The sequence below is a fragment of the Macrotis lagotis genome, chromosome X (assembly GCF_037893015.1).
Source record: "Macrotis lagotis isolate mMagLag1 chromosome X, bilby.v1.9.chrom.fasta, whole genome shotgun sequence".
Taxonomy (NCBI): Eukaryota; Metazoa; Chordata; class Mammalia; order Peramelemorphia; family Peramelidae; genus Macrotis; species Macrotis lagotis.
Window position 1 is genome coordinate 311,287,800 of NC_133666.1, and position 25,350 is coordinate 311,313,149.

General features: G+C 40.1%; 1 protein-coding gene across 1 annotated transcript; it reads right to left on the bottom strand.

Annotated features, from left to right (window-relative positions):
- Positions 1 to 270: 270 nt before the first annotated feature.
- Positions 271 to 23,886, bottom strand: ARK2C (arkadia (RNF111) C-terminal like ring finger ubiquitin ligase 2C). Its single transcript, XM_074205335.1, has 6 exons — positions 23,639 to 23,886; positions 10,993 to 11,122; positions 9,659 to 9,763; positions 8,318 to 8,413; positions 834 to 940; positions 271 to 593 (listed from the first exon to the last, which is right to left on the bottom strand). Exons 1-6 carry the CDS (start codon positions 23,788 to 23,790, stop codon positions 476 to 478), a joined length of 708 nt encoding a protein of 235 aa, XP_074061436.1. The 5' UTR covers positions 23,791 to 23,886; the 3' UTR covers positions 271 to 475.
- Positions 23,887 to 25,350: the final 1,464 nt, after the last annotated feature.

Consider the following 25,350-nt stretch of genomic DNA (forward strand, 5'->3'; position numbering starts at 1 on the left):
TAGCAACATGTCCACCACAAGATGACTAGAGCACCACACACAACATTTTTTTCTTAAGCTAACATGCTCCGGTTGCCATCCACAGAAATAGCTAGAGACCCCTACATGGTTTCTACGTAGTCGAGAGGTATATATACAATCCTTCGAAGGACAGGATTGAGGGGCCAGACTATCCAACTAGTACCTTCGAGATCACATCGAAATCCTCAGCAGCGTGGGCCCCCCCTTCCCGCCCCCCTGCCTGGGCGATGGCCCCTCCCCACGCGCGGCACGTGGGGCGGTGACCACTCGGGCGGGTGGGACCTCCTTCCTATCCCTTGGACGCTGATACCACCGATTCCTCTTTCCGCAAAATGTGCTTGCAGGCTTTTCCTTTAAATCAAATGGCTCAGAAGGCAAAGTTTGGCTGCAAGGGCTATGGCCGTCGGGGGACCTGGTGAAGGAAAGTGGGGCATCTGCCAGGCGGACTGTCACCTCAGCTGTCGGCACCCAGTTGTGTTTCAATGTCCACTCGGCAGATGGGGCATTTCTTGCTCATGGCGAGCCACTGGTCGACACACAGTTGGTGGAAGAGATGCATACAGGGTAAACGCCTGCAAGAAATGGGGCCGAGTTAGCTCTGGGACTAACCAGAGGAAGGGACACATCGGGCTAGCCTGGAGCTAAGAACCAAAGGAAATCCTCATGGGGGACTAATGGAAGTTCATCCAAAACACACACACACACACACACACACACACACACATACACACACACACACACAGACGGTGAGTAAGAGACTCCTATTGATGACTAAGAGTGGAGAACTGGGATCAAAGTGTTCCCCATCATACCTCACATCTTCTCCATCTTCAAGCATAGACAGACAAATCGTGCATTTTTCATCCGTGTCTGATTCTTCCCCATCTTCCTTCTTGCCTTTGCCTTCTTGGGGTCTTCGCTGTTAGAAGAAGAAAGACAAGACTTAATTACCAGTGGCTCTTGTGTTTTTTAAGTAAATCCCTTCCTCCCACTCACATTACTTAGATCAGGTGTGGTGTTCCCAGGAGCCTCCCCTGCCATTCCCCTGGGTTCATCTCTTCTTCCTTTCCTCCATCAATGCTATGAGCCAGAGTTGGAAGTCTCCTCCCATAAACCAGCAGTTCCTTTTAAAACCCTTCCTCAAAATGGGTTTCTTCCTCCAAAGTCTTTACCAGGCACATCAACTGGCCTGGAAGGGATTGAAGCCCAATGACTTCCCTCTGTGACCCATTCTCTTCTTAGCACCCCAGTTCCTTCCTCAGTTTCAGCCAAATTTCTTGATTCAAATTAGTAGCATTTAGCAGAGTATGTGCCACATAATAGATGCTTGATTGAGCAGAAAGTCATTTGCAGGAAGCCTTCACCACTTCCCCAGAAAAGACTGATAGTGCAGACCAGGGTGAGAGAAAAGTATAACTTCATTTATTATGGTTCCTAGGCAGCATGGGGGGCGGGGCGGGGAACAGAAGTTAGGAAATAGGAGTGATGATGAATCATTTCTGGAATATATACATCCATATAGTGGCTTATACCTTATTATAAAGCTCTTTTAAGTTCACTTTTTTTCCATTTCCACTTGCAACACCTTAATACAGACCCTCATCTCTTAATAGTCTCTAAACTTGTTAATCATTTAATCATGAGAGTGGACTCAGATAAACTGAGACCTGGGAAACACTTTAATTTAGAAAGGCCAAGATCTCCCCGCACTGCATCTGGGGCCATCACCAATTGCCTTGATTTTTGCCTTGCCCCTGGACTCCAATGACTCCAAAGGAGAGAGTTAGATTGATAACTGTGTGTACTTCTGCCTTACTTAAATCCAATTCACCTGCAAGTCAAAAGATCACCCATGATGGCATTGTCTTATTCCAGAACAAAGGGTGAACCATAACAAAAACAACCCATGGGTGAAAATAAGCACCAGAGCCAGGGCTCTCTCTCACTCTATCATTGCCTCATTACAACCTTCTTTCCTCAACTTTCACCATTTCTATCTCCTGCTCAAGAGTTTTCTAATTTTCTGATTCCCTAATAAGGGAAATCATAAGAATCTCAGATGTGGACAAGACCTCAGAAACTCTTCATTCATTTATTCCACATTTATTCATCACCCTTACCCTCAATAATTTGCCTCAACCCACCCATTCTCCTCCTTTAGGTTGTAAACTCTTTGAAGGCAAGGACTGCCTTTTGCATCTTTTTTAAACCCCCAGTGCTTAATGCAGTACAGTAAATGTTTAGTGAATGAATGGATGAATGAATTTTTCTACCCATCATATATTTTTGCTCCAGCTAGGCTGGTCTCAGCACCATTTCCAAAATGTAATATAACCATTCCCTATTTTTGACCTTAAACTGCTCTCCAAATTTATAAACTTCTCTTTCTCCATCCCTACCCTTCATTATGATTTCTAAATTATGTCCATCCTTCAAAGCCCACTTTAAGGCAACTGCCTCCTCCTGAAACCTTTCATGAACACTCCACACTTGATTGATATTCCTTCCTCTGAATTCCTATGGACATAGAGTCCAAAGCACATTGTCTGGCTCCTGATTATATGTTGCTCTATATTATTCTCTCATTTTTTCACTAGTCTTGCCTCCCTGCTGTGTAGGCTCTAAAACTGAAAGGGACCTTCTAGTCCAATTCTTTACTTCATAGATGAGAAAATTGAGGCCAAGATACATAAAGTAACTTGGGCCAATGCTACACAGGTAGCAAGGAGCAGAGTAGAGTTTGTCCCTAAGACCTTTGACTCCAATATAGATATTCTTTTCTCTTTGCTTTGGGTCATGATCTCCATTTTGAATGCAAGCATTTTGAGAGCAGGACCAGTGAAATTTTTACATTTGCATTCCTAGTGCACAGCACATAGTCCTTGACTTGTAATAAGGACTTATTGAATGCTTTTCCATTCCATTTTCACTATTATATTTCTTTTCTTCCTCCAGCAAACTTAAGCACAGAAATGAATACTCAATATATTTTATGGGATATTAATTATTTGCAAATTAGCAACTCCTGAAGGGATTGAATCTGAGATCCTAGAGAACAAGAACTCAATTTATTATTCCCCCATTGTATCTAGTACAAAATTGGGACACATCATTGACCTTTAATAAATATTTAATAAATGAATGATAATATGTTTCTGTGATACTTTACGATCTAGAAGTTATTCCCGACCTATGAACTCAAGGAATGCAAGAGTTCTTTTATATTCAAGATTCAGTGCTCTTTTCATTACATTTAACTGTTAAATTACACAATTTTGATGTGGTTTAATCAGCCCATTTGTCAAGTGAGTTATACTGATTGAACCACCAGAATCCAAAAGGAGTCAATAATTCCAAAATAATGGACCGATATCAGCCTGGAGAAAGATCTCCAATGAAGTGACTCAGTATTTATCCTTGATTCTATTCTGTTCAGTTGGTGTGCTTGGTATATAGGTAGAAGACAACAAAACTCAGAAAGATAGTTAAGGATGATTGGCATCCACAAAAGTCCCATCATCTTAGAAAAATGTGTCAAACCTAATAAGATAAATTTTTAACAAGGATAAATAATAATAAAACTTTTAGGATCACAATCTCTGCTTTTACTACAACTACTCTATGAAATAGGTACAAGTATTATTCTTTCTATTTTACAAATGAGGAATCTGACATTTAGAGAATTGTGTGTATTAAAAAAACCAGCTACACAAGTACAGGATCGGGGAGATGTGGCTAAAAATGGTGCATGTGATGATTAGTCCAATGGGAGAACAGTGTAACATGATTAAATATTAATTTAACAAACTAAAGTGACATTAGACTGTTATTGTGTGTGTATGTGTGTGTGAGAGAGAGAGACAGAGAGAGAGAGAGAGACAGAGAGAGAGGGGGGGGACAGAGAGAGAGAGAGAGAGACACAGAAAGAGAGAGAGACAGAGAGAGGGGGGGGAGAGAGAGAGAGAGAGACAGAGAGAGAGAGAGACAGAGAGAGAGAGAGAGAGAGAGATTATAATTGACAAACATGGCGGCTCATCCCTATAATCCCAGATACTAGGAAGACTGAAGATGACAGATTTCTTGAGTTTGGGACTTCTGAGTTACAGTGGACTAAGCCTATTGTGTATCCATACTAAGTTAAGCATTAATATATTGAATCCCCCAAAGCAGAGGTTACAAGGAGGGCAAATAGATTTGGATGGAAATAGAGGACAAAGTTCCCATGCCAATAAATACAGAAATTGATCCTTAAGTTGCACCTGTACTTTCAGACTGGCAGGATGGGGGGGACCCAGTTTCAAAAAGAAAGAAGATAGTTACATAAATAGATAAATTGATGAGAAATGAGAGATAGACATATGAATGATAGATGGTATAGATATATAGGTGACAGGTAGCTAAATAGGTAGGTAGAAGATAGAGTGATTGATAGGTGATAGATAAATACATAGGTAGATGGAGAGAGAGAGAGAGACAGACAGACAGACAGACTGACTGACTGACTGACCTTAAGTACTTACTCTAGAAGTATGTATTACAAAACAAGGGAGGGTCTATTCCAACTGTACTTGGCATTGGTCATACAATGGTCAAACATTTTAGGAAGGATATTGACACATTTCCAGGGGAGATTGGTTTGGATCGTGATTAAAGATCCTACCACATGAGAATCGGTTAAAGGAATTAGGACCATTTAGCCAAGAGAAGAGAAAAAGTGGAAGAAGTATGATAGCTGCCTTCAAGTGCATAAAGGTCCATCAGGTAGAAGAGGGTTTAGACTTATTTTACTTGACCCAAGAGGGGAAAACCAAGTTTCAGAAATGCATATTTCAGGTCCATAAAAAGGAAAAACCTCCTGATACTTTCCAAAAGCAGAACTGTTTGCCTCAAAGTGTAGTGAGCTTCCCTTCACTGGAAGGCATCAAGTGAAGGCTGATGAATCATTCCCTGGGAATTCTACAGAGAAGATTCTTCAGACCCAGGCTGGTCTTAATCATCTCTGAAGTCTCCTCCAACTCTAAGATTCTATAACTCAGTTGTCCTTTCCCCACCTCCACATGAATGCTGTTCAGGGTAGAAATATTCCAATTTTCTACCTTATTTAAAAACACTGAGACTTTGACAAGAAGCTGCTAATTGCCAATCAAGGGCAATTAAGCAAGCTAGACTCATCTCTGGGAAGATGGCCATAATAAATAAAGTCTCCCTCAGAAGCCCCCACAGCAATTGAATACCCAGCAAGGTGAATAGGAGTGGTCAATAGACAATTCACCACAGTATTTTTTCAGGAGTTGTAGCTACAAGAGTTACCAATAAAAACAAAGGGAACTTGGAGGCAAAAGAAAATGCTGGCCTGTGTCAGGAGACTGGAGAACAGAATAATGTGACATAAAAGAAGGGAAGAAGGATCCTTGCACCTTAATAGTAGGTACTTTCTGAAAATGGGAGATAGGAGCTGTATCATCTAAAGAAGAAATAGGTAAGAGTGTGTGTGTGTGTGTGACAGAGAGAGAGAGAGAGAGAGAGAGAGAGAGAGAGAGAGAGAGAGAGAGAGAGAGAAGGAGAAAGGGAAGAAGGAGGGGGAAAAGAAGGAGGAGAAAGAAGGAAAAGAAGGAGGAGGAAGGAGGAGGGAAGAGGAGGAAGGAGGAGGAGGGAAGGAGGAGGATGAGGGAGGAGGAAGAAGGAGGAGAAGAAAAAAGGAGGAGGAGAAAAGGAGGAGGAGGAGGAGAAAAGGGAGGAAGAAGAGGAGAAAAAGAAGAAGGAGGAGGAGGAGAAAAAGAAGAAGGAGGAGGAGAAAAAGGAGAAAAGGAGGAGGAGGAGGAAAAAGGAGGAGGAGGAGGAGAAAGCAAAAGGAGAGAAAGAAGAAAGTGTGTGTGTAAGAGAGAGAGAGAAGAGAAGAAAGAAGATGAGAAGAGAGAAGAAAGGAGATACAGAAATAGAGAAGGAGAGAGAGGAGGGAAGGATAGGAAGGAGGGAGGGAGAGAGAGTTCAGTAAAGACTAGAAGTAATGATAGTTGGTGACTCCCTGCAGAAAAGCATTTGATTAGATTACTTTCATAATAGAAAAGTCTTCTGATTTCTTAGGGGATGGATGTAGGATCTGAGAAGGAGCCTCCCAAAACCTGGTGACCACTACCCCATTTCTAATTATTCAAATGGTCATTGATTAAAAAATATCAAATGATATTGCCAAGACAGAATCTACAGATTATGAAGAGTTTAGAGATGTAAGCACTGTTTTTAACACTGTTTCTAATTATAGAAGGAGTTATAGTTTATAATACAGACAGGTTAGGATGCTGAACAGGGATGGAGTATACCTAACAAGGGCTTGCAAGAATATATTTTTCTGTAGCCTTAAACATCAACCAAAAAATCTTTAAACTGAAAAGAAAGGAGTAAGAAAAATATCTATGTGTATCTCTGCATAGATACTTTAAGCAGGGCATTTTAACTTAGGGTCTACAAATTCCTAAGGGCTTGTAAAGAATACATTTTGGGGGCTCTATGAATTTGGATGGGGAAAATGTATCTTTATTTCTATATAAGTGGTATCTTTTATAATCATATGCCTTTTATTTTATACTGTTAAAAAAATTCTATTCTAAGAAAGGGTCCATTGTCTTCCCCAGACTGCCAAAGGACTCTGGAGCACAATAAAAAAGGTAAAGAAAATAGTTGAAGAGAGTAGCAAGCTATAATGTAAGAAGAAATTAGCCACAGAGATACTGATTTCTTCAAAGGGGCCAAAATATGTGAAGGGATCCAGAGACAAAAATTCGTTCTCAGATTATCTATATACAAATGCACAAAGCATGGGCATTAGTCAATAAGAACTAGACTTCCTAATGCAAAGAGGCATAGTATTCAAAGCATGGAATTGATAACATTTCCATACGCTGCCCCAGTCATCTAGAGTACTCATTTGTTGGCACTATATTTTGGGGAGGATTTTAATAATCTGAGACCATCCTATAAAAAGAACTAGTTGAAGAAATTAGAGGTATAATTTTGTTGGGGTTTTTTGTCATCGAGTTGTTTCAGTAGTATCTAACTCCTCATGACCCCTTTTGGAGTATAATAGACAAAAAAATGGTTTTCTATTTCCTTCTCCAGTTCATTTTACAGATGAAGAAGCTGAGGCAAATAGGGTTAAGTGACTTTCCTGGGTCACCCAGACAGTAAATATCTGAGACTGAATTTGAACTCTTGAAGATAAGGCCTCCTGATTCCAAATCCAGTGTTCCAAAGTAAATCTAAAAAGGTAGAAATGAGCCAAAGAATGAACCTTGGAGCCAGGATCAGATTGCTACCTTTCCCAAGTAAGGTTTAGCTAATCTAATGTCATTCAGCCTGGAACAACTGTCTTGCCTCCCCTTCTCCAGGCAAGTCATGTGTCCTCCTATAGACAACAAGTGCTGGCTTATCCACAATTCAAACAGCCATACAACTCTATTAGCAGGTTAGTTAACTTCTCTGCCCTTCAATTTCTCCAAATTTAGCCAAGGATGACAAATGTGAAATATTATTATACACATTTCTACCCTTACACAAGCCCTTCTTCAAAGGACTTCTACTTGTATATTCTTAGTTCCCAATGCCAACTCCATCTTCTGCCAGGAGGGCTCTCCTGGTGCCCTTATCTGTTTGTGTCTTTTTCTCTAAGGTTCTAATCAATGAAGTCTGAATGTGTCTTATATAAACATTTATTTTCATGGTGTTAAGTAGAATGTAAGCTTTTTGAGGGCAGGAACTGTTTGTTTTTTCTTTGTTTCCCAGCATTTAGAAAATGGTCTTGTAAATAAGCACTCAATAAATACTTGTTGACTGATTTATTGCTTATTATCATCATCACTACTTGATATAGTACCAAGTTCAAAAATTTTGTCACCAAGCAACCAACCTCCTGGTAAAGAACTTCTCTTCTCCTGATCCTCAGACAATAGACACAGTCTGTCACCAGACCTATACCTGAAGCCTTTCCAGTTTAGTAAATCTGCCAATTCTTGAACTTTTCTGTCATAACCATCAAGAATCCAGAAATATGCAGGCAAGTACACTCTTGCCCTCATGTTTTTTTTTACAAGAGTCTCCACCTTCTCTATCATCTCCTCCAGACACTGAATAAGGGTGATTAAAGCTACCCTGTCCTTCTGGTTGATGAGTGGGGTCTCAGACTGATTGTCTCTGCTATGTCTCTTTGAGCACGAGCTAGAGCTAGCCCAACATTTGCTGCCATAGTAAACAGTCTTAAAAAACCATCCTGCCCAGTTGATACATGGAAGAAGTCACTCACTTTCTTGTACTTGTGGGGGAAGGTGAACCTCTCAATGGTGTTCTGTACAGCTCCTCGGCTCACACTGCCCAGTCTGTCCTCCAGCTGAAGTAGCTCCTGCAACAGGAACACACATACACACACACACACACACACACACACACACACACACACACACACACACAAACAGAGAGAGAGAGAGAGAGAGAGAGAGAGAGAGAGAGAGAGAGAGAGAGAGAGAGTGAGCTGCTGAGCTGCTTGGTGGGACAATAAACATGCAGAAGTGATAACAGAAGGAACTCTACCAATTTTGGATAAAATACAATTAAAAAAAAGATTCTCTTTCGAATATATTTCCCCCCTCTCCTTTTTTACTCTATCCATCAATCAAAAATAATTTATTAAGAATCTGCTCTATGCCAGGCTCTGTGGTAGATGATAGATTTACAGATGCAAAAAAAAAAGAAAACAAAACTCCTCAGAAGAAACATATTCTAATAGAGGTGGCAACAAGTTAGATACATAAGTATATTCAGCACCAATATAAAGAGAATAAAAACAAGGCAGTTTAGGGAGAGAAGAAACTCCTCATTAGAAGGATCCAGAAAGATTTGTTGTAAAAGGTAGCATCTGTTGCCTCAGCTGCATCTTAAAGGAAGAGAGGCACTCTGTGAGGCAGAAATAAAGAGAAAGGGGATTCTAGCCATGGAGAACAGCCAGTACATGAGGCATGGAGACAAGAGATGGAACATCATGTGTGAGGGACAGAGAGAGAGAGTCAATTTAACCAGGTTGCCTGCCAAGTAAAGATGGGAAACAGTATTCAATAAGGCTGGAAAGAAAGATTAGGGCTAAGTTGGAAGTATGTTCAAAATATATATTTGTAACAAAATATTTCTTATATAGAAACATCTTTTATTATAAAACCTATGAATTTATAAAATGTAAATTTTATAAATAAATAAGAGATTTTATATATGAAATGTATATTAAATATGTTTTACAATAAATACATAATTTTATATATTTGTAAAATATAGATTTTATAATATATAGGTTTTATATATTTATTATAAAATACATGTTTTGTAAAGTATAAATTATATAACATATCAAAATAAAAATATATTTAAAGGCAAAATAGCAAACTATATAAAATATTATAAAGTATATATTATATATAATATTATGATAAAATATATATTTTAAGACAAAATAGAGGAAAACAATTTTATCATCAAGGTGATAGGAAACTGCTGTAAGTTTTAGTATCATCTAACCTCAGTGTTTATAAGGTGACCTGCTGGAATCAAACATGATCTCAGAGTTCCTAGGTGGGTCATCAAGCTGGAGAGAACATACCTCATAGCTTTCCCTCACTGCCGATGTATGTCTGTTTGGATTCAGTCCCTGAAGAGCAAGGAAGTGAAGCTGGGGATAAGGGTAATTTCTGATTTCATGGACGACCTGTGATAGGCAGAGAAAATGCCATGAATATGAAAAAGGAGCTCACATCTTTACAAAGGACCTAAGTTCTGCAGGATCCTCCTCCTTACAGCCCCTGGTTCATCAGTCTGATCCATTACAAGCACTGGGTCACTCCTCTTTCAAGAAGCTATAGTAATTTATTAGGTCAAATCCAAACTCCTCTGCCAGGCCTTAAAAATCCTCTAAAACCTCGTCTCAATCTACTTATCCAGCCTTATTTCCCCCCCCCCAATAATACAACTAATGCAGTTGGATTCTCTTATTCTCCCTAGAACATACTGCTCTCCAACCAACAGGGTCCTCCTGTCTCCTTTTAGTTTATTCAAATCCTATTTCTCCTTCTTTTGAGGGCTAACTTGAGCTTTCCCTAATCCATGGTCTTTTCCCTGGATACCCTAACACATACTGTTCCCCAGCTCTAAACTACAAGGAGCCTTAGCATCTTTACCAAACAATCCAGTTTTATATTCTCTACTCTCTAATTCTCCATGTTTTATGGGTGCATATTTTGTCCCTTCAATAAGGCTACAAACTTCTTGAAATTGCTAAAGACCTCTCTTCTCTTTTTCCTATAGAATTGCAACCATAACTCACATTTACATAACTCTTTAAGGCTTCCAAAGTTATATTGATATGTCTGTTCTAGAATCTCAGAAAGATGTAATCACTAACTTGGGTTCATATAGACAAACTCATAGCCAGACCCTAAATCCAAGTCATCAGACTAAGACCAGGTCTCCTTTTCCCCATTCACCAAGGGCCAGTCCCAGAGACATGACTAAATGTCTTAAAGAGTGATTTCAAATACTTCCAAAGGACTCACCTCTTCACCCCATCGTCTCTGGGTAAGCAGGGCAAATACTATTATTCCCTTTTTAGAGATGGAAAAAACTGAGACCCAGAGAGGACTTGTGAAAATCATCCACTGGATTAGCCTTGGGGAATCAAGACTAGGACTCGACTTCCCTGTTTGTCTCTTTAACTAGAATGCTGTCCAAACAGACCATAAAACAGTATCTTCTCTCCCTCCTGCTGCTTCCCCTTCCAAACTGTCTTGTTTTGTCCAATGTCCCTCATTGTTAGGTTAGTTCCTTCTGCTTCCTGGGAGGGAGGTGCTTCTAGGGGGACAAGTGATCAACTTGAAATTTTGATGAGCTACTGGCAGGCACCACAGGAAAGCATTTTCCCAGCAGAGCCCTTTCACTTACCATCTGCGTGGAGGAAGAATTTCTGGGAAAGTGGTGCATTCGAGGCGTCGCTAGGTAATGCTGATAGTGCTGAGGGATGGGCCGAACTTGGAACTGAGCGTGGCTCAAGCCAGCATCCACACTGAGGTCCCTGTAGGGAAGCAATGAGGAATAGTGACACACCCAAATGAACAACTTCCCTTTCTGGGACTCTGAGACACAGGCGCTGTGGAAGCAGACAAACACCCTATTCTCACACTCCCTGCAATCCCCAGGGCTGGTTTGGTTTACTCCATTTACTGAGTTATGCTCTAACTCAAGGGGACAATCAATCAACAAGCATTCATTATGCACCTACTGTGTGTCTGGGACTTTGCTAGGTGCTGAGGATAGGAGTACAAAGAATGAAATAATCTACTTGGAATGAGTGTACACTGTAATGAGTGAGGCAACAAGTATACACACAGATATATATATATATATATACATACATATATATATACATTATTTATATATATAGCATAAGCATAAAGTTAGTAAATACAAATATATACAAAGTGATCAAACACAGAATAGTTGGGGAGAGAAGAGGCTTGCTTGTAAAGGGGGGGGGGAGAATCAAGAACAATTTCAAGAAGACAATGGTGCTTGGGTTGTATTACATAGGAAGAAAGGGCCTCTGTGAGGTAGAGATAAGAGGAGAAGGCATTCCACAGGGAAACCACCATTGAAAAAATTTCAGAGATGGGGTGTTGTGTGTGAAGAACAGAGAGAAGGTCAGTTCAGTGAGACCATAGAGTGTGGAGGGAGTCTTAAAGTCCAATAAGACCTGAAAGATAGGTTGGGGCAAGGTGGTAAAAGGCTTTAAAAGCTAAATGGAGAAAAATATTCTTTCACCAAGGTTTGGTTTATTTTTTGTTATTAGACAGGGGGTTAAATGGGGAAGGAGCAATAAAAGCAATAAAAGAAAGGTAAATTCTGTCTTCTATGGGATTAGATATAGGACCTCTCTTCTCTTTTTCTTGTACAATAGTCATATATTAATAACTCATATTTGTTTAGCTCTTTTAGGCTTACAAAGCAAATATGATTACCCTCATTTTAAAAATGAAGGAATGGAGTCCCGGAGAGATGAAGTCACCTGCCTGGGTTTGTACAGATACTATCAGAGCTAGACCCTGAATTCAGTTTTTTAGACTCTAAGAAGAACACTCTTTCCACTACAACACATTTCCCTTTCCCACCCACCAAAGGCCAGTCTAGTTTTTAGCCCAGACCCAGACATATGAACAAATGAATTCCTTCCATAAAGCGTGCTTTCAAATACTTCCCAAACACTTACAACTTAACTTTAATCTTCCATGGGTAAGAGGGCAGACACAATATTCTCATTTCAAAGATGAAAAACATTAAGAGCTTAGAGTTGTGACCTTGCTGAAAAATCATGTAGTGAGTTAGTCTAAGGAATCAGGACTAGACCTCCACTTGCATAGCTTTGTCTCAAACTAGAGCCCTTTCCAATAGACCATAATGACACACCATCTTCTCTCCTTTATATATTCAACTGGGACTCCTAAATTGGATAAAAACTCTGGTTTCTTGCTGATGGTTATATGCTTTTCTGAGTATCTAAAAGAGAGGGAACACTAGAAAAAAGTTGATCTAAAGCTGATCAATGGAATTTGTTCTTATAAATTTCGGGGGGGGGGGGGAAGCCCTTGCAGAAAATTATCTCCATGGACCTCAATCAACCAATCATTGGAAGACAAAGCCAGTTCCTGGGGGTTAGTCAGATGGGCTCACCATGTCATTCAGTATCAATATTGGGCCAGCGTACATGCCAGCTTCATTGGAGGCTCCCTAGTCCAGCAAATCAGGGATATATTGATTACCCCTATTGCATACATATGTGCCTGGACCCCTCTTCCACCTTTATAACTAATATTTATTTCACTTAATCACAGAAACATCCTTAGAGATCATCTAGTCCAATCTCTTCATTCTTCAGAGGCAAAAACAGAACTTCAGGGTTGGGAAGTGACTAATTCAAGGTCATACTTCTGAGTGATGCAACCAGGTTGCACCAAGTTATAGCTCAAACACAGGTACATTGTAAGCAATGAAAAAGATGTGCCTGCAGCTGAGTGATGCATTTGTACTTGCATACCAACAACCTATTCCTGCTTGGTCTGCTTTGTTAAGTAAAATTATTCCTTCCAGAAAGGATCAGCTGGAGTTCAGGGTACATCTGTTGCTATGACAGTAGAGAAAAGTCACCTAAGCTACACTGTGACCAGATCAATTTAACAAGGTGTCTTTGGGACCTCTTGCTATAGAAGTTACAAAAGTAACTGAACCATAGAGGACAAGGAAGTCCAATGGTTGACTCAGGATCTGAGTTGTCACTCAGTCTCCACAGACATTTTTCTCTTCATTGATTTCTAGTCATCACATTTCAAGTTTTATAATCATATCAATCATGATATCATCCTATTAATCAATGATTGAAGCATCCTCCCAATCCCACCTCACCACCAAGGATTATTTTGAAAAGAAATAAAGAGAAGATCTTATACAGAGACACTGAGGGAAGCCTTGCCTTCCATCATCATGCCCTCCTTGGACCATTCTCAGACCCCAATCCTAGACGATATGTCTGTCCAAGGTTCAAGGACATTTAACCAGCCCAATAAAGTGGAGAGCACACTTGTATTTGAAGTCAAGAATCCTGGGATCAAACCCCAACTCTGCTATCTATGTAATTTCAGACAACTCATTGAAACTTTCTGGGTTTCAGTTTCCTCATTGGTAAAATGAAGAACAGAACCTGATGGTTCTATTTTCCTGTGTCCATGGAATGATTTAGAAAAAAAAAATCTCTTTTTCCTGTCTGATACAGAAGCATCACCATAAAAAGAGGTTTATAAAGGTTAATTGACTTACTTTGAGTACACATAGCTAGTAAATAGTTGATTCAGAATTTGAACTCAGATCCTTTACATGCCATACCCACACAGTATCTCCAACCTCTCTCTCTCTGTCCTTTCAAATGCTACTTTCATTTCATTGTTAATATAGAATATGAGGATGGAAGAAACCTTAGAAATATCTAATCTGCTCATTGGTAAATTGAGGAAATTGAGGCCAAACAGCGAAAGTGACTTGCCCATTGTCACCTAGGGAATAAATGGCAGGACTGGGATTTGAACTCAACACTTCTGACTCCAAATCCATTTTTTTTTTCTAGAATACCACAGTGTTTTCCCCTTAGTGTGGATAAATATTGCAGTCTCCTTCCTACCCTCCACCAAGTTCCAGCCTTAGTTCTATGCACACCTCTCCTCCCCCAAGACACATGGTAACACAACAATTCCTTAGGGAACAAAGCAGGTTTATTTTTTAAGTCTAATGAAAAATAATATACTCTACCAATGGAATTTCAGGCATCCATCAGAAAATATGGGTGGGGGAATATTGGTGGGGTGGTGACAGGTTTTCTCATGCCCCTCAAATCATACAAAAGAACCCGATTCCTTATGAGACCTAACAAAGAAGATCCAAAGCATCTGCTTCCGACAAATCCACCCCAGGTCCCATATCCTCAGCACCCTAAACTTGGAAAAACAAAATACCAGATTGGGGATTGTAATGTCTGAGGTGAGTACTACAAACTAATCAATCTGACACTATAAGTGTCTGTGTGTGTGTGTGTGTGTGTGTGTGTGTGTGTGTGTGTGTGAAGGATCTACTCTGCCCCAGTCATTGGGTTAGATACAGAAGGTACCAAAACAAAAGTAAAATAGGCCCTGTTCATAAGGACCTTCTATTCTTTTGGGGGAGGAGGGTTTAAATAATATTTTATTCTTTACTTAATTATATATTAAAATAATTTTAATATCTGGATTTTTTAAAATCTTCAGTTCCAAATTCCTTCCTCTCTTGTCCTCTCCCTAATGCAGTAAGCAATCTGATATAAATTATATATGTACAATCATATAAAACATTTCCATATTTGACATTTTTATACAACCTTCTAAGAGCCTCTCCAACCCTCTAAATTCAGCATTCCCCACCTCCTATATAGGCAGCTAGGTGATAGAGTGAATAAAACACTGGGTTTGGAATCAAGAAGATTCACCTTCATCTTCCTGAGGAAACTGAGGCCTACACAGAATTAGCTCACTCAAAGTTCACCCAGATAACAAACAGCAGAATTAGGACTTGAATTCAGTTCCTAGATGCTCTTTCCCCTATATAATGCTGGGTCAAATCCCTGATTGCCTTAACCTTGTTATAAGCTTACTTTCCCTGACCACGCTTATACTCACATCCACATACCCACCTACACACTCTCACACTCACATCACATACAAGCATATGCCTACACTCTTCTCACCAGGGAACACAGGATCATGGAATTATAAATTTAGAGACAGAAGGGACAGTAAAGGTCCTCTACTTCTATCTCCTCATTTTTTTTTTTAGGTTTTTGCAAGGCAAACGGGGTTAAGTGGCTTGCCCAAGGCCACACAGCTAGGTAATTATTAAGTGTCTGAGACCGGATTTGAACCCAGGTACTCCTGACTCCAAGGCTGGTGCTTTATCCACTATGCCACCTAGCTGCCCCTTATCTCCTCATTTTAATGGGAAAACTGAGTCCCAGAGAAATTCAATGAGTTACACAGAATCACAGAGTAAGTATCACAGGGGGAATTCAAATCCAGGTTTTCCTGACAAGGAGCCCTGTGTTCTAGCCACTGTCCCAACCAGAGTGACAGAATCAAACAGAAATCACTGCCTAAAAGAGCCTTTCCTCAAGACAAGATCCCCTGAATGCCTGAAACTTCCTATGCTTCACAATTTTTTCTCCAGAACCAGCCCCATATATTAGAACTTACTTTGTCATTTTTCTTATCACCACAGAAGAGCATGGTTATAAAGCAACTCATTACTGGGAGAATTCAACTACACTCCATCAGATCTTGTCATTTAAATATCACAAATCAGTTAGCCTATAATTAGGTGCTAGGGCATGTCCATGATACTCAGAACAGGCGCCGTGTGCTTGTTAACAGCTATAATGACCTTGGAATGGCTCCCTTGGGTCAGTCCCATGGTCCTGGTCATGATTCGGTCTCTAAGAGATTGTCTGTGGGAGAGTAACCATCCTCCCCAGGACCACTTTCAGAGAGTATTTGTGCTGAGCTTCTAATTACTTACTATGAACCAATCATTCCAGAATTCAGCTCAATCCTTAGACTCCTTTAATATACAGGTATAAAGGACCTTAAAGACCATTTCAGATAACTCCTTCCACTGACATAGAAAGAAACTGAATCTTAGAGGTAAAGTGACTTGCCAAAAGGTTGTTAAAAAAAAAAAAAGCAGAGTTGGGACTCCCTATAAGGACTCTTAAATCTTTCTACTATTCCTTGATGATTACTTTGAAGATAAGGTTGAATAGTGTTAAGTTTTTATGATCATTAATGGAAGAGGAAGGAACCTCAGAAGCTACCTAGTTCCACCCCACCCCACCCCCACCCCCTTCTTGGATGAACACATGGGACACAAGGAAGTAAAGTATATCAGAAGTAGGATTTGATCCAGATCCTCTGATTGCAAAATCAGTTCACTGTTCCCTAAATCAGTTAGCCTTTCAATCTGACTGGACCTAGATATTAACCAATGTGCTATGGATTTGTTTGGGAGAGGAAGTGAAACCCATCTGGAAACTCTTCCATTCTTTTTGTTGTCAACACTCATCTGTAAATCCTGAGGCTCCCATATTCACTCCAGGGATCCCTGAAAAGCTCTAGGGCTAATGTAAGCTTTCCCCAGATAAGGAAGAAAAACTAGCCATCCTCAGACCCTAATTCAGTGTCTATGGCTCCAGCTACCAAGGGCTGGCAACAGGCAAGAGTTCAAACCTTCCATTTGATCTCTGAAGGTCACACACTTCAGATGCCTACTGAGAAATAATCCAAACCTCTTGACACATCCCTCCCCTTCCTCCTGCCTCCTTCTGTCCTAAAGGCTCCTTGTGGAATGTCCCCTTCAGTGGTATCTCCCTCTCTAATCCAATTAGTAGATTCAAGGTCTCCCAGCAGAAGCAATCTCTCTCAGAAGGAAGAAAAAGGCTGTGCCACATCTTTAGCTTCATCATAATTACAAAACCCCTTCATCACCACTGTACCAGGTCTTGCTGGAGCAGAGATGATTACTCAGGAGGAGGGATAGCTGTTCTCTTCTTCTGGAAACTTCTAAAGCTGACTGAAAATTGGGACCAGACTTAGCAAAAGGAGAAAAACAGTAGGGAGCAAATATAGGAAAAAATATTGAATAAGGAGGTCTCCCTTCAAGATCTGTTCTGAGAGATGCTCATCTGAGTTACTATCTTTACATTTAGGTCTTGTTCAGTAGTATCTTAACTCTTAAGGTTTTCATGGAAGAGATGCTATAGTGCTTTTCCATTTCCTTCTCTAGTTCATTTTATAAATGAGAAAACTGAGGCAAGCAGGGTAAAGTGACTTGCCCAGGTTCAACTTTTGAAGATGTTGGTGTTTGTCCTTCATTCTCAAAGAAGACCATTGACAACAGGGGAGGTGATGCCATGACAAACACATGAATTGGATTTTAGGGAGGGAGGTATCTCACTTTCTCCTCCAGATCCATCTGGGTCCAGTGGCCAAATATAGATTGGGATGACTGAGATGGCCTGAGATGCAAGGCAATTCAGGGTTGTAACTTGCCCAAGGTCACATAGCTAGTCAGTGTCAAGGGTATGAAGTCAGATTCAAACTCCTGTTCTCCTGACTCCAAAGCCAGTGCAGGGCCACCTATTTTGAAGATGAATCTTCTTAATGTCAGATTCAGTGCTCAATCCTCTAGGCCACCTAGCTGTCCCAAAATTTAGGTCAATAGATCTTTATATTTAGGTTATAGGACTTAAGAGTTAGAAGAACCATAGAAATCACTAGAATAAGATCCTCATTTTACAGAAGAAGAAACTGAAATCCAGAGAGGTTAAGTATTTTTTCCAGGGTCACACAGATGATGTAGGTACTAAGTGTTAGAATATGAATTTGAAAGGCAGATAGATGACATAGTGGATGAAGCACCAGCCCTGGAGTCAGTAGGACCTGATTTCAAATCTGGCCTCAGATACTTAATAATTACTTAGCTGTGTGACCTTGGGCAAGTCATTTAACCTCATTGCCTTTAAAAAAAAAAGAATATGGATTTGAATCCAGATCTTCCACGCCTTTAGTGAAAATACACTGGGGAAAGGGAAAACGATGAGCTATAGTTTAACAACATTATCCCATAGTTATGTTTCAGAGGGAAAGGATTTGATTTGTATTAAAAACTCATTAATTTAGACAATTACTAACTGGAAAATGCTGGGCTGAAGTTGACCTTTTCTTTATCTGCAATATATTTTTAAAAAGGACTAGCTTGGTTAATAAATAATGGAAATAAGATAGAAAGAGTCATGTCTAACCTACTTTAAGAGAATCAACTGTTTTCTACATTCCATTTTCCTTTTGGTCCAGAAGTGTGATTTCAACTGAATGGGGAGCTACTAATGAGTAATCTTCCCTTCTAATGCAGCTCCACAGTTTGGGGCAATTTAGATGCTCTTTGAGTTGCCTGGGCAACTAAGGCTCAGGCTACCAACCAAGGTATTAGAAGTAAGACTTCAGAGCAGATCTTCAGAGTCCAAAGTAAGTTTTTTTTTTCCTGCTATGCCAATGTTCTCCATAAACATACATATTCCACTTGGATGCCAATAATTAGAATTTTATGTTAGTTGGTCTCATCTATCATTAAATGATATTCCCAAAGAACTCTTCCTGGTTAGGTCTATTCTCATAATTTCATATTAACCCAGCTGTGGTCTTGGTTAAATATGTATTGTTTCAGATTTGTCTCCAAGTTAGACTGACCTCCCTTACAAAGACAACCAAATTTATGAGATGTTATTCTATTTTCAAAGGCATGAAACGATAGGGCTTCTGTATCAACTAAGCTACTGGAAACTTCAGCAACTACTCATATCACACAGAACAAAATTGAACAAAATCTGACTTTGGAGACCTTTGAGGTCCAACCTCAATCTCTCTTTCCAGCCTCATTAGATAAACTCTATACTCCATCCAGAAGAGTCTCCCTATCTCTGTAAAATGCCTCGTTCATCCTTGTCTTCAGGTCTTTGTCCTCACCTGAAATATGAGTTTATTTGAATTCCATCTATCCAGTGAAGCCAACTTAAAGTATAAATTCTTCTATTGAATACTCCCTGACTACCTCAGTCCACAGAGATTTTTCCTTTCTTGGAGAATAACTAAAAACAACAATAACAACTATAATAATAGTTGTCATATTTACAGAACATTTGAAAACTTCATATCTGCCTCATAACAACCCCTTGAGCAGGTAGCTAGCATTTACAGTGCCCTTGAAGATTTGCATAGTGCTTTATATACATTATACCAGTTGAGCCTCACCATATCCCACTGCAAGTCCTGCAGATAGTATTACTCCATTTCACAGATGAGGAAGCTGAGGTTAAGAAAGGATGAATAACTTGTCCAAGGTCCCACAGGTACAAATTCAAATCAACAAATACTAATAGAATACCCACTGTGTGCCAGACACTTTATTCAACTTCAGAAAAAAGATTAGAATTCAGACCTTCTTGATTTAATAAATCCATGAATCATCAAGTATTTATCAAGTGTTTTCTTGCCAGGAATTTTGTTAGACACCAGAGCAAAAAGACAAAAGTGACATACTCCCTGCCCTCAAGGAACTTACATTCTTTTGGAGAAAAAATAGGAATACATATAAATATGTGCTGAGCAATGAATGGAGCTCTCAAAAAAATCCTCTATTCATACACTATTATTTTTAAACTGTATGATGAATTTTTTACATCATTCAAATCTAGACAATCAAGAGGAAATAATACCAAAGTGCTGTTTTGTAGAATTTGCCAATTCTAGGGCATAAGTGTTCCTACTGAAAATTTAACAATAGGTTCCTTCTCAAGCCTGGCTCCATCAGATCCCTGCATAAGTAGATAGACTACATTCAAAGTAAAGGATAAGGAAGAGAGAGGGAGGCAAGCAGCAGGAAGAAATCAGGGAAGGATTCATGTTGGAAGTGGCACCAAACAATGTTAAAGAAACTTAGGGATTCAAAGAGGCAATTATGGAGGAGTTAAAGCTTTCCAGGCATGAGGTTCAACTGATGAAAAAGCATAGGGTTAGACAATTGATTGTCTTATAAAAGGAAAGACAATTAGGATAATTTAAATAGAATGCATTGCTGTTATTGTTTAATGGTTCTTCAGTCATGCCTGACACTCCATGATCCCATTTGATGTTTTCTTTCTTTTTTATTTGTTTTGTTTTGGCAAGGCAATGGAATTAATAGACTTGCCCAAGGTCACAAAGCTAAGTAGTGTCTGGGGCTAGATTTGAACCCAGGTCCTCCTGACTCCATTGCTCTATCCACTGCAACACCTAGCCCCCATTTGGTGTTTTCTTGGCATGTCCTTTTCCTGTACATTTTACAGATGAGAAAACTGAGGCCAAATGGCTTAAGTGACTTGGACAGGGTCACACAGCTAGGAAGTTTCTGAGTTTGAATTCAAGAAGATGACTTCCTGACTCCAGGCCCAGCATGCTATACATTATGACAACACCCAGCTACTCTACAGGATACATGAGACAAAGTAAAGTGGAATATGCTGTTAAGGAGGGTTGGAGTCAGAATGTGAAAGGCTTTGAATGACAGAGAAATCTATATTTTACCTAGAGACAATAGGAAGCCACTGGAGTTTTAGGATGAGAGATTACCCTGCTCAGATTTAAGCTTAGGGACTTGCTTTGATAGTTTGTGGAGGATAGACTGTAGTAAGGAGAGAATCCTGGTTAGAAGACCAATTAGGAAGTGATTGCCATAGTCTGTGGACCAGATGGTAAAGTCCTTAGCAGCTGATAAGGTGGCCCTGCAAATTGAGAGAAAGGGATGGATACAAGAAATCCTGTGACAGTAGAAAGGACAAGACTAAGCAATTGATTTGAATATGGGAGGTGAGGAAACGGAAACAATTGAGGAATATTAGATTTCAAATCTGGGCAACCAGAAGGATGATGTTGCTCTTTACAGAATGAGAAAAATTAGAAAGAAGGGTAGATTCAGAGGGGAAGATAAGTACTGTTTTTAGACATGTTGAATTTGAGATCTGTGAAACATGTATTTGGAAATGTCCAAAAGGTTGTTGGTGATGCAAGATGGTAGGGACTCAATCTATAGACCTGGGAGTTACTTGCCTAAAGATGATAATTGAACCCTTGGAAGCTCATGGGGTCACAGAGACATAATTGTATGGAGGGGAAAAAAAGATTCTTGAAGTCCACCCACAACTAGAGGATGAGAAACAAATGGTAGATACTAAGAAGAAATTGGACAACCATGAGAGGAGAGGAAAGAACTTTGAGAATAGGTCATTAACAGCACCAAATGTTACAGAGAAGTCAAGAAGGATAAACTTGAACAAGAGCATATGACTCAACAATTAAGAGATCACTGAAACTCCAAAATGAAAAGAAAAGAATTTTTAAAAATGGAGATGAACACCATGTAATTATAAAGACCATAAGAAATGAGAAAATGTTTTCCCACCTTTCAATACTTTGATAATGGAAAACAAAATATACTGTCAGATTCTATTGTTTCAGTTTTGCTAAAGTTTTTCCTTTCTGTTTATTCTATTTTTTATAAAGTATGGCTCATTGGGTAGGGGAGGGGAGAAGAATATATTAGGAAATCAAGGGTATATAAAAACAAAAGACAATAATTTTTTATTATTTTTATTAAATATTTTTAAAAGAAAGAACATCGGTAATATTAGTGAGTAGTTTTAGTTTCATTTGTGAGAGAATTTGAATGAAGGAAAAAAATGTTCATTAAGCCCTTCAGTGCTAAGTAATGGGAATACAAATGTAGAAAAGAAATAGTCTCTGAACTCAGAGTTTACATTCTAATAAAGAAAAACAAAACATGTAAGGGGGTGCTGACCAGGGAGGTATGTTTATTCTAGGAGTGGTAGGGCTTATTTGATTATTGTTGCAAAACTAGAGACCAGATTGCAAGAGTGAGACATAAAGAAGAGGAGAGAAAGTGGAGGTTAGGAGGGTAAGCATTTTTTTATTTTGGGATTTGTTTGTGAGAAAAAAGATGTAGGATCAAATTAAAGGGTTTTTTTTTTAAATGGGTGAGACAGTCTTATTTGCACACAGCAAAGAGGAAGGTAATAGATGAGCAGAGATTAAAGAACAGAGAGTGAGAGAGGGTAACTGAAAGTAATATGCTGGAAGAGAATGGAATATGGAGGAAGGATGGATGGATCAAAACTACAAGAACTTGGCTTGATGGAGATGAATGGTGAAGGCAATCTTGGGTTAGGGTTTGGCAAAATATAAGCTGTGATAGGGAGAAGAAGCAAGAAATTAGAAAATAGCATGTGTACCTAAATGGGCTGATGGGCTTATTAATGGGAAGGGAAGAAAGCAAAGCCAGATATGGTGGGCTGAGAGATTTGAGGGATGGAGCTTGAGGTCACAATATGGATGAAGGACAGGTTTGGGAGAAGTAAAGCCTAGAAAAAGATAATAACAAGAGATTATGGTAGGACAAAGGAATTTCAGAATGCTTGATCCTGGAAGAACACTCATGGGTAATGTATACATCAAGGGTTAACTATTCTTGTACATGGTATGGAGAAGATTACAGATAAATGTCAGGAGAGTTGAGAGGGTTAGTTAAATGAGAAATCAAGATGTTTGAGGGATCATTGTGGATGTTTATGGATCCTTTTGTATAAGGACAAAATTGGGGTGGAGAGGAAGACCATGAGAAAGGAAGGAAAACAAACTTGGTGGCCAGTCATAATTGTTACCAAGACCTAGATAAGCTGTCATATACCTGCTAGAATAAGACTCAAAGGAAGACTCCAAGTCCAGGACCCTTTTAGCATTCTATAAGAATTATTGTCAGCATTTTACAAAAAATGATAGTTCATATGGATTTGTATCACCATCCCAATTTGACAGAAGAAGAAACTGAGGATCACAGACATTAAATGACTTGCCCAGGGTCACATAGTAATATTTATTAGAGCTAAAATTCAAGCTAAAGTTCCTGCTGTCAATTCTACTCTTTTGGTAGTAACCACAAAGCATCTTATGATATCATTTATACTGTGGAAATTTTTTGATATTTGTGCATTTCCTGCCTCCACTATCTATAAGCTCTATAGGAGCAAGCCAGGTCCCAGCCCTCACTGCTAGTGTCTTCCACAGTCCCTAGTATGGAACTAGATGTAGAATGGTTAGTAAACAATCAAATCAATAAGCAGTTATTATCTTGCTATCTAGTCTTTGGGGAATTAGGGGCAGAAGGGGAATTTTAGATGAGTATATAGAAGAAGTAGTAGACCTTATTTCTTGTTCAAATTAAAGGGGAAAGGATGGAATCAGTACAGACAAGAAATGTCTCCCACCTCCCCCACTTACTTGCATATTCCCAGCTGCCCATACCCAATCTGTGCTCCCCAGACAGTGAGGGGCAGTAGACACAGGATACCCAGGAGACTCACCAGTCGGTGCCCTCAGCCAAATACCTAGGCTGAGGCGTCTGTAGTTGATGGCTGAAGTCAAAGCCTGGATGCAGCCGGTGAGGGTGAACGGACACACGTTCCTGAGTCCGCCTGTGGCACAGACGCACTTCATTTAGGGCAAAGCTGCACATGCTGGCACCCACCCCTACTATTCTCTCCTGGAGTCAATATCAGGGCTCCTGGTGCAGAGTCAGGGCCTTGCCCATCCCTTTCCAGATCTCTACTCTTCCAGAAATTCTTCCCAGAGGAATCCCACCCAGGTCTTGTTCCAGGAAACTCAAGGATCCCCAGATGATCCCAGCCCACTATTTAGATATCCCTACTAGATGTAATCTAAGTGCCCCTTCTACCTCTCCAATTTAGGATCAAAGATTTAGAACTGACCAGACATCCTAAGTGTGTTATTTGGTTGTGCTAAATTGCTATTTTTTCTGATTTCTTTTTTAAATCTTTGTTACAAAGTGAAGGTTCTTTGGGTAGGGGAGTAGGGAGAGATATTTACATTCAGAAATGAATATGATATGAAAACCAAGGACACCCATTTTAAAAAATAAAAATATTTAGAGTGAGAAGGGACTTAGAGAGCATCTCATCGAATCCCTTCCTTTTTCAGAGGCCTGGAACACAGTAGGTGTCTAATAAATGCTTGTTGGATGATAACAGATGAGGAACTGAAGCCCACATGGCTTCAAGGTCACACAAGTTGCAGGGCTGAGAACTAAACACAAATTCCTTGACTTCAAATGCAGCATTCTTTTCACAGCATCCCACAGCTTCTGGTTACTTTATCTCCCATTCCTCCCCCAAAACCAACCCTCCAATCTAATCAGGTCCATTTCCCTCTCACTGACTCACTAGCATACCATATATATTTCCACCTCCAAGTTTGTTTCTTTTTCACCAGTTCGAATCCTACCTATCCTCCCCAGTACTAACTCCTCCAGGAAGATTTCTCTGATTTCCATCTCTCTCTGTCTGTCTCTCTGCCTGTCTCTCTGTCTGTCTCTCTGTCTCTCTCTCTCCTGGGACAGAGATTTCATTATCTCAGGAATCAGATCCTTCTCATATTTGGCAGCTCTGGCTATTGAGAGTTCATTTCATTTACTGAGGCAAAAACTCCCTCTATAAATAACAGGGATTGACAGAGTGGGTGCTCTGACAAGACTTGCAGATTGATGACCAGAAAGTGTAAGGTAAAACTTTCCATCCACTTCTAAGGAATGAACTGCCTCCCAGGTGAGGATGACTTCAAGTCTCAGAGAGGGAAGAGTCTCTCTTGTTCCCAGTTCTCCAGTCTACCCCTGATCTCAGTCACTTACCTGGGGTGTGAGACCAGCCTGCGATGTTGGGCCTCAAGGAGCTGCTGCTGGAGGAGGTATTGCTGGTGCAGGGCCTGAGGTAGGAAGGAGGGACCTGTGACGTCCTGGAACGGGAGGGTGGGCAGCGGGGTCAGGGGCTGGTGGAGGGTGCCGCTGTGCTGGTGGGCCGGGGCCATGTGGGGACTGAGGCCCGGCTGGGATTGCACAGGATGCGCGATGGGGAAGTCCGTAGTGAGCTGCTGTGGCTGAGGGGGACCCAAGTGGAAGTGGCGGCAGGAGGTAGCGTGAGGATGCTGAGACCTTTGAAAAGGGGCACCTGGGGAAACAAGGACAGGAAGACAACTATTAGCACCAATGGAGAGCACCTGACCA